Genomic DNA, 13,804 nt, shown 5'->3' on the forward strand with positions numbered 1-13,804 from the left:
TGCCCTTTTCACTGAATTTCCCAGCTGAAAGGGGAACAGTTTATCTGATATACCTAAACCAAGCACCCTCTGCAACAAGCAAACCTCTTTGAAAAGTAACAGAAAACATGTGACTCATAAGTAAGGAAGTCGTATCGCACAGTTCTTTCTTTCTGTTGATGGTGCTCAGTTGTCTTTTTGAGATTTTGATCAGCCAAAGTATTTCTGTGCAGGCAGCATGCAGGAGGTGGGGAGCAAGCCCTTCTCCGTTTCCTGGCGTGGTCTGCATCCTTACCTCGTAATGACCGATGGTGTTCAGCCTCCTTATCCCATCCTCCATCATCTCTGAGGAACTGTCAATATCCAGCAGTTCTCTCTGCTGCTCCTCAGATACCAGTTCTGCAGAAGGACAGCAATAAAACACAATTACAGCCCAACTGCCTTCTGTCTGCACAGATTTTTGTAAAAAAAAAGAAAAACACACAAAAAAACCCCCTAATTTTTAGACCAACAGATCACAACTAAGCTCTGTTTCTCTCTGATGGCTTCAGTTACTGTAGGCTTTTGCTTTCCTTTGTGTTGGTCACTGTTTCCAGAGGTGCTTTCATCTAATGTTGTTSAGGAATATCCAGCCTAGAGCTCAGAGGCCACTTGTAAAGACCAAGACCAGGCATTAGTACATATCTAGTCGCAGACAAGCAGCTCTCCTGGCCTCCTCTTTCCTGAGAGCCCCTGGCAGGCAGGCTGGGAGGGGGCTGCCTTATATAGGTGGTAGTCCTGTCCCACCACAGTCATTCCTAAAGGTCCTGAGCCCCTTGTGTGATAGCAGCCACCAGCAGGAAGGAATGGKCACTACAACAACCTTTCCAAGCATCCACAGAGCACCACGGTGCTCTCAGAGGGCACCATATACAGGAGAGAAAATATGTTCTGGTCCCACTGGTCTGTTTGTAGTCACTGTCTTTCCTGGTGACAATTTGTTATCTGGTAGAGGATATATATGCACAGTACGCCTCAACTGCTGACTGGGGAGAAGCCCTGGTAAGCTGTTCTCCCTTGCTTCTCAATTAAGTCACGTGCAGCCTGGATACTAGAGGGAGTTTCCTTTTAATACTGGTGTGCAGTCTGTGTTACCAGTTCAGATCAGGAGTGAATGGTCTGAGGTAGTATCTGCTGTGTGCTCTCCACAACCCTCCAGGTCCTCATCCTCTCAGCTTCCTTGCAGCACTCCCTCTCTCTCTCTCTCTCTCTCTCTCTTCTTCTTTTTTTTTTGCCTTTTGTAACCACACCAATCTAATCATTGCAAATTCCTCCTTACCTAATAAAGCCAACAGCTGGGTTTTAGCAAATATGAGGACAAAACGTTGAGGGTCAGAGTTACTATAATACTAGCAATTTTGCTGACCAAGTGTGCTCCACTCCTTTGCCACRTTGAGACTAGAAGAGAGGTGCATATGTAACATGGGTGTCTGTTAACTGCATGCTAAAATCCTTGCAGATGTGAAACAGAGGTAATTCTGATGTTCTAACTAGCAGCATAAGCAATCTGGCATTTCCATAGAAAATCATTTGGGCAGAGTCTGCCTAAAAGCTAAAAAAAAAATTAAAAAWTTAAAAAAATAAAGCCAAAGGTAGGAATTTCCCCAAAGACAACTCTACAGAAGGAAGACTGAACTTGATAAAAACATAACACAGTGAGACCCCCTTACCAAGACCAATCTCATGCAGCTGAAGGCCATAGAGAAAGCCATTCTTATTTAGGAACGCCTGAAGGCTCTTCTCCTTGGCTTGCCCTATGGTGTCGCAGTCCAGGACATTAACCGGGATGGTCTGACAGGCGTCTCCACTCTCATTTTCTGGGATTTTTTCAAAGATGACGTTCACTGTCTGGGGACAGAAACATACATTAGTCTGACTTACAAGGAACACCTGGCATGGCAGACTCCTGCTGGCAATCCCAGTAGGACATAAGGTTCGACACACTCCGCTGGGCTTTCAGAATATTCATTATTAAGGCCACTTCAAATAAAGGTTATTTGACTGAAGTTACACAATGAAACACTTAGAGTTCCTTGTGTCTGAAAAATCAAACAGCTGCATGTTTCCAAAGCTGCATTTTGTGTTCTGCTTTTCTGCAAGTCTATTTCAGTTAGTTMCCACAAAGGACAGGAGGCCAGGAGAAATTATTATGTATGCTCTAAAAAAAGACCCTTGTATTTTATTTGAAATGAATGCCTTAGCAGCAAAACTGTAAGTGACTAAAGATCTGATAAGGTTGCTAAGTCAGTCAGTCATCATGGTAAGCATGACTGATTTTAAGTAGATTTGAAGCAATGGTAAAATGCACACATACACCAGAAAATTATGCCGTGTACTTTATATCATGCAAAATAATATATATACCTCCCCTTTAGTTGTATCAATTTCTGTCTGCACACAGCCACGGCTCTGGAGGCAGCAGAGATCAGACCTCCTGCAGAAGCAGTGGAAGGGGAACTACGTTACAGCAAACACACTCTAAAGGGATGGAGCTGGCTCAGCAAAGGGTCAATGTCTTCTGCTGGCCACCACTGCGGGTCAAGCACCCCACGGGTGACGGCCTGTCCACTTACACTGCCCCTCAGAGCTGCTCTTTGCTGGGCAGCTCCCCTGCTGCACCACACACAGTGCGAGCCCGGGGCTGGAGGGAACATCAGCCCTACAGGAGAACATCTCCAGGGAACCCTCTGGTCTGGCCAGGCCCCTCGACTGCTTTCAAAAAGGGATGGAAAGAAGGATGAGCCCGGGGTAGCTAAGGCAAGGTGATAACAGCGAAGATCTGCCATGGCACAGCCTGCTTCTTGCAGAGACAACATCGCTGTTCAGCTACATGCACATGGAGCTCCCTCAGGACAGGATTAAAGTCAGTGCTTTGATACCTACACCTGCCTGCAAGTGAGGTAGGGAGATGTGTGAACTTCGAATCCTCCCGGCTGTTGGACCCCCCTYGTCTAATAAAGATATTCCGGTAGAAAAGTGAGGGCTGTGGCTGTGACTCAGTAAAGGTGTGACCGTTAGAAGAGGAAGCAGCCCAAAATGTTTATTATTTTTCAGGCTGTCATGTGAGGGAAAGAACTTGTGCCAGGTTGCTGCAGGAGCCTGCTCTCCCTTCTCAGACAAAATAGTTTTTAATAGGTGTAGAGTACTATTTTGTGCTTAACTACCCACTCACTGGAAACTACCACTCACCGCTGGTGAAAAGAAGTGGTCTAGTGAGGCATGCACACGCTCTGCTGTTACTACAGAAGCAGAGRAATACCAAAAACAAGGTGGTAAAACAGCAGGATTTAGTGAACACTTGGCCCTAACCGTCATAATTGAGAACAGCTTAATCAGAGATGTAAAACTGTGAGCAAAATGAGTCTACCAAAAGGTCAGACCCAACAGAAGAGGAGCTGATGCAGGAGCGGTGCCTGCAGGAGGAGACACAGGCTGGTTGCCATGCCTGGGGTTGGGATTTCATGTGCAAAATTCCTCAAAAAATCTCTTGGCGCAGCAGTGAGGGAGATGTGCTTGGCTAAGCCCATCTCAACAGACAACCATCCTGTCCTTGACTTGGACTGCCCTGAGGGCAGGCTGGGTCTTGAAGGACAGTAATGAAAGCTCCCCACTAGCCTTGAATCCAACTCTTTGCCTCTTCAGTCTGCCAGCTGGTCTTTCAGGGGTAGCTTTTCCCTCTTTAGCTGATTTCACCTTGTCCTTACCCCCTTGCATAAAGGTTGGGCTACACATTTGATATTGATTCTGTAGCTGATTCTTCTTGTGCTCTTCACTTACTCGCATGTGGGAGTCCTCCCATCTCTACTCAACTCATTGCTGGGTGACAGGCTGAAAAAAGAAAGTACTAGTCCTTTATGCAGGTGGCATTCAAGTCATTTGCAGACTCCTTCATCAAAAGCATTCATAGCATGAGGATAATAGCACTTACCACTCAAAGGAGTGGCCAGATGGAAAGAAATATTAATATAAATATTGATAAAAAGTTTTGACACCAAGAGAGGCAGGCAGTTTTTCTGATACAATTTCTTGCAGAAATTAATCTTAAGTGATGAAACGATTGATGGGGAGCTGGAAAAGCCAATTATTATTATGTCTTCTTTCTGCAGTTGAAGTTTTCATAAATCAGATTCTACCTGTCGGACAGCACAATGCCTGGCTTCTGAAACCATTAATCACCAGCCGGCTGTCACAAGCACTGCATTTAGACACTAAGTGTCCAACTGGAAAAAGAATCAGAAGTGACTGCAAAATAATGAAAGCCCTTTTACGGTTAACCCTGAAGGTCAGCAAACATTAGAAAAATCACAGAAGGACACAGAAGACCTGAAGAAACATCACAAGGCAGTTTTCTAAGCTAACTTTGCAAAGGAGTCTCAAAAGAAATACAAGTTAATTTATGGTGAGGCTCAGGAGGAAATTACAGGGCATGCGATGCAACCTAGTAATACGCAGAGTCAAGATTTCATACACTGGGAATTAGTGGTTGGCAACAGAAAGTCACGGGGCTTTTCATCAGAGGCTTAACACAGGTTGCAAGAATTGTTAGAGGCTATTTAAGGAGAACAAGGCAAACATCTGGAACTACTTGTATTTATGGGGGCTAGYTTGGAACCTAGCTAAAACACCAGGGGAAAAAACCTTCACTTRTACAATGACAGCAACAATGACAGCTGAAGACAACGTTTACTGAAGGTCTTTCAAATTYAGAATTTTTCTGAAAATAAACTGCAAACAACAAACTATCTAAGAAAATAAAGCCATTAATAACTGTAACAGATAATAAATGATATGTGGTTTATTAAAGAAAGCCTAYGGCACTTCCTTAGATGTAAAGAAAAGTAGTTTAGAAAATACAAAGGTTCTTTTCAGCTRTGCATCTGAGCAAAGTATATTTCCACTTATCTGACAAACTGAGAAGGGAAATTTTTGTTCAGTAAGGAATCATGCAAAGGAGACAGCCCTGTAACAAACAATACAAAGAAATAGCCTTGAACCTACTTGTGTCTCTAAGGCTGTGAAACACAACAAACAAGAAAAATCATGTTCATCACATGTTCCTTCTATAGCAACCAGAACAGCTACCCATCAAGGCATTACAGAACAGCCAACAAAGTGGCAGAGAAAATGTTATGGGACTTAAATTAAGGCTCGACAGGTACTAAACAAGGTCAGGGTTGCACTGCTGATGCTCCAAGCTGGTCCTTGCTCTGATCTAATTCACAGTTCTCTCCTGTCATCAGCATTTGCCCTGCTCACTTCCTAGCAAGGATGGCCAGGCCCTTTTGTGCTGATGAAGCCTCCCCATAGGTCTCACACCTTTAACAGCCTCCTACGCTGCACAGAGCGTGACCAGTGCTACCAATGCCATGGCCTCCTATCGGGAATTGGGCTCCCCTTCTCTGCTCGACTCCCTTACAGTCATCCCACTTCTTCTGAGGCCCTTCTTCTAYACAGCAAAGCAGCTGAGCACCTTAAGCAATCTTCTGCCATGCAGCCCCGCTTCACGTGCTGTCGAGGCTGGTGGCTGAAGGGCTACACTAGATCACTTCTTCCCATTCAAAAATGCGAGCTGGTTTCAGCAAACGAGAATTCAACAGCCCCAAATGCTTTTTTAAAGGTAAGCAGTAACTAATTAAGGGAAACTTGTGGCCCTCAAAATGTCCTAGCACCACATCTCCTCTTGGAAGAAATCCTCCCCTGTTCTTCCACAGCAGAGGCTCCGCCAAGAATATCTGCAAGGTCAGGCTCACGTCGTGCAGGTTTTCCATGTAGCTGAGCCATTTGGGTGAAGTACGAACGCTCGGCCCTGCACAGGGCTTTTCATCAGTCGCTGAGCAAATGATTCAGCTTGTGCCCTCGGCCTGCGAAAGGCTCCGTGACACATCCAAGCCTCTTTCAAGGCAGTTTTATTTCTCAGTAATCAGATATAAGCCCAGCGTGAAACCACACAGCTCCTCAGCTCTTACTGGACCGATGCTTTGAGAAGCATCTCTCTTTCAGCTGCTCTGCTGGAGTATTTACTTCAGAAGGCCTCTTCTCTTCAGGCCTTTGCAGGCAGCAGCTGACCCTGCCCAGCAGAGAGGGGTGACTGTGGGGGGCGGCTGGGCCCGAGGCCCATGGCCCTTCCCGAAAAGGCCGGCAGTGGGGTCAAGGGACCGCGCTCATGTAAAGCAGAGCCAACACATTCCCCAGCTCTGTTTTCCTGTTACAAAAGGCCTGAATTTTACAAAACTCTTTAGAAAAATCTGTCTTTCTTTCTTCATGTCCAGCACTTCTTCCTTGTCCTGTCACAAGGGCCTACCTGCACAGTGGAGGGTTAGGAAAAGACCTGTGGAGCATCCCCTGAGTTTTGGGAGCCTGCCAGTGCTCCCTTTAATTAATTAGTTTGAGATTTGCAGGCAGAAGGTCTACAAATTGCCTTGCCTGGGCCTGCTACTGATCCCCAAGTTGAACTGCCTGCGAGGTGCTTCTCTGCATCTTCCACCGTCTGTATACTTTAAAAAATTGGCACTGAGTGTCGGCACACTTGCCTCAGTATCGTCTTACCTTCAGAAAGCAATTCAGTGAGCAACCGTGGAAAAGTGCTTGAAAATTCAGCCTGGAATTTATCTGATGCAGAAAATACTAGCTGCAGAAAATACTAGTTGCAATCTTTTAGACAGACATTTATTTCCTAAGAAAGGAGAAAAACATACCCACTACTCCATATATATAATCCCAGGTCTTGCATGTCATTTCAGTGCACGTGAAACTGCATCAGTGAGAGAAGAAAAGCTGCCTGCTTCCATTTCAGCCCCCAGTTAARGGGGCTAAATGAAGGGTACTCGTGCCCAGCGGGCTGCCCACCCAGTCCCAGCACCTCTGCGCTCCACCTGAATCCCTCTGAGCAGCTTTGGTCTCCAACACAAACCTTAGGCCAGGCTCCAAACAAAGCTGGACCCCTCCCCAACGTGGCGCCCTGGCTCCTGCTGTGCACCTCTACTGCAGGGTCCTCTCTGCTTTTCTGACACTCTTGACGGGGAATATCCTGCTYCTTCTTACCTGGGTCTAATGAACTGCTAGACCTCGGCGGGGCAAGCTGCCTTGTTAACCTTTTATATTTTATTAAGCTATCAGTTAAAGATCAGGAACGCAACGGCAGTGAACAGTATTCTAAAAGGGCTATCSGTCCTCTTGCTTCCTCACCCCGGGGCAGACAGCCTTCCCCACAGATTCCGGCCCTTTCAGACCACTTCCCCTCTCGTCTGTTCCATGCAGGCTGCCCACACGGCCCCATCGATAACTGCCACAAACCCTATCAGGAGCTGCAAGCCCTACCAGCGGCGCGGGGAAAGGTATTATTAAGGCAGTGTTCATTAGGTGCAGACTCAGCTCTCCCCTGGGTGTGCGTGTGTGCTAGAAATAAGAAGAGCCAATCGATACCACAGGACCAGACGTTGCTGTGTTGTCTGCTACTATCAGGCGTATTGATCGTGCCTGGAAAACTACTGCTCTGCATAACTACCGGGGTTTGTATCCTATGGCTACACATAGATTATTTAAACTTACCCTGCATACCCAAAAAAAAAAAAAAAATAAAATAAAATAAAATAAAAAAAGCCAGAATGCAGTGCACTAACAAGGAAACCAAAGACACGGTATTTTTTTACTAATATTTAGTCATAAACTTCCTTTCAAAACACATTCTGTGGTAATTTAGCAGCTCTGTAAGCAGCTGTGAGATCTGACCATAAATTTGCCAAGTCAGAAACGTGTCACAGAAAGTCAAGCCATTTCAGTGAGCTTCCTAAATGACCCAGCCCTGTCCTCACTAGTTCAGTGAGGTGCTGACCAGCCAAAATTTCCAGGGTCATGCAATCTACTCCAGTGCGCGGCATCTTACAACTTCCTGGYCCTCGTGGCAAAAGGCTGAGCTGGCCAAACTCCAGGCCTATTTAAGGTTCAGGGTCTTGGCTCTGGGAAGGGCTGCCTTTTCCTCCAAGGTTTCTGCACTGTCCCTTTGCAGCGTCCCTGCCATGGAGGTGCTGCCCTTGCACGTTATTAGCCCAGAGGCTCCGAGTCTCACTCTTTGGTCACTCTTCCCAGGCTCTTATGTCTCTGACAGGAAGTTGAGAAAGAAGGAAGCCATGGAAATGACTAGAAATGCAGAACTTAAAGAAGCTCTCAGACTCAAAATCATTTGGAAGTTCTAGAAGCACAATACTCTAGTTTTTGTGAAAAGGTTTTTCAGACCTTTTCTTCCAAAAAGTCAGTTTTTTTACATGATCCAAAATTCAATAATCCTTTCTGTCCCTTCTCCCCTCGGTTTCAGAAAGTCAGATATCAGAAGGGGAACTGCAGCTTTGAAGAGATCAAGGTGGAAGTGTAAGATAGCAGCCACTCTGTAATTACTTTAGGAAAGGCAAGACATCTATGGTTACATTCAGAAACTTAGCTAGGTTTCCCAGAGATTTTGTTCTTAACCAAGCAAGTAATTGAACCCCACCACACTGTGACCTTCCTAATTTGGAGCTCACAACATTGAAGCCCGCAGCAAATTACTGCTGCCTGAAGATTTGCCACAAGTAAATACAACAGAAAAATAAAACCTCTACATTACGTTCTTTCATTCATGGCAGAAGTGCAATTCAGTTTAAATTCACAGCATATGTTTACATTTTTTGTAGAACACTTTAAAATAATTAGGAATTTTTAATACTTTGAGACTTCAGTAAATCTTTGCCTATTAAGGCATGCTGTGAACTGAAGAGCAGCCTCTATTCGTGAAATGCATAYTGGTGAGACACCAGTTAGTTAACTCTAATGCATTTTGAAACTGTGTACGTAATAACAAGTTGTGTTTTGCCTYATCCAGGTACTTAACCATCACTTTAGCATCTAAGAGCTTTAATTTAGCACAGACACAGTGTTCTCTCTTTTTCTAGGAAGCTACTGTGTCTGTCTGTGCTTGGAGGGAAGGCAAACCGGTGAACCTACCACTGTCCTGAACTCAGACACTTGCCACAGCAGCCAGTCTTCGTTTAGTGTGTACAGGGCCTTGCAGGTTATGGCATCCACGGGGCCTTTGTTTATCCTCTGATTGAGGGTTGTCACCAGCAGATAGAAAGGTTCACCAATTGTCTCCTAGGATGTGAAACCAACACAAGAACCACGTTTATTTTCGCAATCACTAAACAGGCTTGAAGAGCTAGAAGAAAAAAAATCCCGAGTGCCAAATTGAGTTACTTCCCTCTGACCAGCTTTCTAATCTTGCAATCCGAAAAGAAAGCAGCCGTCTCACAGGGCTGTTCGTTTAACTCCCAGCCTTTGCTTCTCAGCGTGGAAACCCGATGCAAAGGGCCCGGGGCCCCTGGAGCTGCCCCGGGGAGCCGCTCTGCTCCGCTCGGCCTCCTCGGGGCCTGGCAGCGGGGCGGCGGGATGCGCGGGCCCACGCCGCGCTGCCGAGACCCCTTCCCCGCCGGCCTGGCCAGGGAACAAGCTAACAGCTGCTTTCCCTTTAAACCGGCTTTTCCGCTCRTGGTGCCTGAATAAAATGCCTGGGGAGTGAGGTGGTGGGGCCGGAGCTGGTGCACCAGTGAGAAAGGAAACCACACAGGGGCTTCCCTCTCCTGGCAGAACCCCGAGTGCCAGCACGAGAGCTGGCAGAGCAAGCATGGACTCATTGGGAACTCATCTCCTCTGTCTCCCCCTCGGCCCTCTCCTGGGTTTCAGGGACTGGCATGAGCCCTCAAACACGACTGACGTGAGCGAGACCAGCCCTGTGGTACCGTCATGCCAGTGATCAGCAGCGGAAGCAGGACCCAGCACTGAAACCGAGAGCAAAGTGCTGCCAAGTGGGCTTAAAATACATGAGCTGTGGAAATGAAAGAAAATGTTTATTTTGCTGTCCCCTGAGCTCTTTCAATTCTTGAAACCTGAAACATTGTTGGATTGTTAGGAAATTTGGAAGGAAGTTTAGCCTTCCCTAAGGTGTTATTCCTTAAGCTTCCAATAAATAGCTTTCTAATAGCATGCACAGGAGGGCACAGACTGTGTTTAACAAATGTGTCAGTCTTTTAAAGGGATCAGAATACAGCTCAAGGAGACGAAACCGTATCTCACATGAGTGAAGGGCATGTGGGAGTTGCAAAATTACCCCAAACTCAGTCAAATACATAACATGATCACCGCCTGCAGACCTGCTCTTTTCCTACWACCACCTGATGCTAGATTGAAGGCACTGAAAGAGATACCTCTAGCACTCCTTCTGGAAGAAATCAYGTGAAAATATTCTCCATTTGTGTATCTTAACAAGGTGAAAAGCTGTACACATACCCGTAGAAAGCCAGAGAGGCAGACAGACATCCAGTTGGTCAGCAACTTTTCTACCACGGATTCGGTTCGCCTGAGCAGGAGCTTAGGTTGGACATTGCTTGACTGCTCCATCAAGTCCTTCGTCAGCACTTCCAGAATATGGGTTAGGTAAACTAGCTTAGTTTGTAGTGCAATAGTCAAGAAAGATGCAAACAAGCACCTGTTTAAAAAAGAAAAAAAAAAAAAAAATGGAAAGGGAGCATGCTAACATGTTTGTGATTACTTTTCCAATCCAACAGAAACACCTTTTAGCACCATTCCTATCCTGAGCTTTCCTTCCTCAGGGACTCAAACTGCCCACTAATGGAAGAATATRAAAATAAACCAGGTCCATCTGTCCCTATGATTTTTTTTTTTAACACAAAATTTGTGCCTATAAATTTAATTCTGCAAAAGAACACCTTTTTTTTTTTTTTTGTGACAGGACATTTCTAAACTGTAAAACTGTTGATTTAACTGCAGGARCTCCTTATAGTTTTGAGGTGAATCTTTCATGTTCCTCTGCCTCTATGTTTACAGATACAAATATTCTAATTTCTCTTTAATGGCTTGTTTGATGGCAATGTCCTTTCTTCCTCAGCATGTGCTGATGGAGAAAATGGAAATATTCTCTGGAAAAATGCAAACTTGTTTTGCAAGAAGTGGAAGTTACATTTGGGCGATACAATCAATTTTGGTTTTGTTTCTGTTTTCAGTTTTGGTTTTCTGCTAATTCTTTGTTTTGAGGATGATAAGCATAATCATACTATACCTGTCTTTCACAGAGAAATTTTTCTGCTTTTCAAGGGTGTGAATGAGAGCAACAAGAAAGTTCTTGTTACAAATTAAAGCATGCAACATGTTGAATCTTTCATCCTTGCGCGTTTGGTCTCTGCTCTGGAATAGTTAAACAAAAATAAGCAAACTGTAGTTTGGCTATGATGGCTTCTTAATGCTCAGAAAAAAAAATGATAAGCACATAGCAGATAAAATCCTGGCCTCAATCAAACCAGTGGGAGTTCTGTATTTATTTAATGGGTCCCAGGATTTTACCTAAGATGTAGTTATGTCTGTGTACAACACATACGAGTACACACATGCAGAGCACATATTTTCTTTAAGTACACAAAGTAATGCCAATAGTTAAGTTTGCTTGTCGTTTCTCATTACTAGATTCTGTTTAACTTAAGTAAATCATAATACACATTAGGTAACAGAATCTTATGTTTCAAATGTTCTTTTAAGCATGAATCCATGTAACTCTCGCCACAGGGGAAGGGCACATCCGCAATCCGAGAGGAATATGAAAACAGAGATGAGGGATGCTATCGCACATGGAAACAGGGCGATGAAGACGTATCACACTAGCGTGACTTACCTGTGGCATGTCTTCAGTGAAGATGGATGCAAAACCTCCTGACTAAAATGCAAGACAGGTGATATTTCATTCTGATGCATACCAAAAGCTTCTAACAACGCGTGCACATTAACCATGCTAAGCACGTTCCTAACGGCATAAAACTTGAGCTAAAGCAATGGAAGCTCTGGGTCTAAGTGTGGCCACCACATACATATTCTACACCATGACCAAGGGTGCTGTCATGGGCACTCAAACACACACACATGGTCATTGCTATATATAAATTGTGAAACAACCTGAGTAAAGGTAAAGGTTAAAAATAATTGCAAGCAGGAAGCAAGCACGGCAGTATTACAGCAAAGAATATGGGAAATGGAAAGAAGGCAGAAATAATAAGCCAATTTTAGCAAGTAAAGCAAAGCAGCAGACTGAACATAAGGAATAATTTATTAAAGCTCCAATGGCCATTTAATTTAATATCTACAAGCATTAAACACAAAGCAAAAGCTATAAAGCCAGATTCAATACAGCAAAGGCGAGCAGCAGGAAGCTGGAAGGTAGAAATGAAGATGGCATCTGTCAATTAATTTTAGGTATGTGACTCCCTCTTTAGCAACTCATCCCATCCTGAGACAGATGTCTCGGGCAAGTGGGATGAATCACTTTCTCGAGCTGCCTGTCTCCTTGCACTGACTACAGAAAAAGCCTCAGTGAAAGCCTCTGATGTTCCTGTTTAGAAAAGCTGAAATTAGAAGAGATAAGCCCCGCTGAACTCCCTGGGAGGGAGAACGACTACGACGGGATCAAAATCATTCAAACACATGGGGTTAGCAGAGGAAGTGCCGGTTTGTCACCTTGGCCATCCTGACACCGGTGTCGCATCCTCCTCCCTTTCCCTCACGCCTGCTCACCCACAGTGCTCGCTCCGTGCAGCACTTGGCTCCTACCGCGCCTGTAAAGCACCGGGTGCATCTAGACCCTCTGGCGAGGCAGAAGACAGATAACTCCTTGCCAGGAGAAACGGGTGTACAGGGTGTTAAAGACTGACACTGTGAGCCAGGTCTGCGGAGAGCTGACTGTGGTGAGCTCACCTTTGTGGTATCCGTATCCCAAGGAGGGGCAGAGCCTAACTGGAAACAACTCCAGGACGCAAACYGCCATGGAAGCTCGCCAAGGTGGAAAACTGAGCCCTTCCCCTGGTGGCCTCATACAACGACTGATACATTTTGTGCCTTTTTTCTTTCCTTCTTATTTGCATAAAGCTTTTCCACCCAGGCAGCTTCTACAGGGTGTCACAGCTTGGGCAGGGGAGTATCAGGAGGAAAAGATCTATTCCTAAAAATAAAACACTATTTTAATGCTAATATGCCYGGCAACAAAATAAACTGAAAGGAAATAAACACAGAAATTAAGGTTTCAGCACTCCATTTTCCTCAAACCTCCTAATTACTGCATCCAAATTAGACTGGGGGCATCACAGCTGTATCAGGAGAGCTATTCCCAACACTCTCCTGTGTGAGAAGTGGACTCAAAAGTATATTAAGATTATGCATATGTAGCTGTTAAATATGCATCTGCTTTAGCAGCCAATGGTACCTGGTATGGTACAGCCAAGGAGGCTGATCCTGCATCCAGCCCACGGGTTTGCCTGAGCTTCCAGTGGGAGCCGGCAGCGCGCTACAAAGCRAAGACTGCAGGATGCGGCCGCGGCAGCGCAGCAGAGCGGAGCAGCACCCTCCCAGCCAGGACATGAACACACCTGGAGAACTGTGTCCAGTTCTGGGCTCCACATCCCAAGASGGATGTGGTGCTGCTGGAGAGAGTCCAGCGCAGGACTACAAGGATGWTCAGGGGCCTGGAACATCTGCCCTATGAGCAAAGGCTGAGRGAGCTGGGCCTGTTCAGCCTGRAGAAGAGAAGGCTGAGGGGGRRCCTGRTCAGTGTCTATAAATACCTCAAGGGAGGCAGTGAGGAGGTGGGGGCGGCCTCTTTYSAGTGGTGGCCAGCGATAGGACTAGAGGAAACAGCCACAAGCTGAGGCACCAAAAGTTCCACAGGAACTTGAGAAAACACTTTTTGACAGTGAGGGTGACA

The 13,804-nt window shown here is 45.5% G+C and overlaps 1 protein-coding gene across 1 annotated transcript in view; it reads right to left on the reverse strand.

Moving 5' to 3' along the window:
• PLXNC1 (plexin C1) overlaps nt 1-13,804 on the reverse strand; it is a 70,200-nt gene that overhangs the window by 11,304 nt on the left and 45,092 nt on the right. The window contains exons 19-24 of the mRNA XM_026035532.1: nt 11,729-11,770; nt 11,123-11,247; nt 10,333-10,531; nt 8,995-9,141; nt 1,689-1,866; nt 275-378 (exon numbers count right to left, since the gene is read on the reverse strand). Coding sequence (XP_025891317.1) covers nt 275-378; nt 1,689-1,866; nt 8,995-9,141; nt 10,333-10,531; nt 11,123-11,247; nt 11,729-11,770 — 795 coding nt within the window. The remainder of the gene's footprint in view (nt 1-274; nt 379-1,688; nt 1,867-8,994; nt 9,142-10,332; nt 10,532-11,122; nt 11,248-11,728; nt 11,771-13,804) is intronic.

This window comes from Nothoprocta perdicaria, unplaced genomic scaffold, assembly GCF_003342845.1.
Source record: "Nothoprocta perdicaria isolate Ctin4 unplaced genomic scaffold, notPer1 scaffold_160, whole genome shotgun sequence".
NCBI classification, from domain to species: domain Eukaryota; kingdom Metazoa; phylum Chordata; class Aves; order Tinamiformes; family Tinamidae; genus Nothoprocta; species Nothoprocta perdicaria.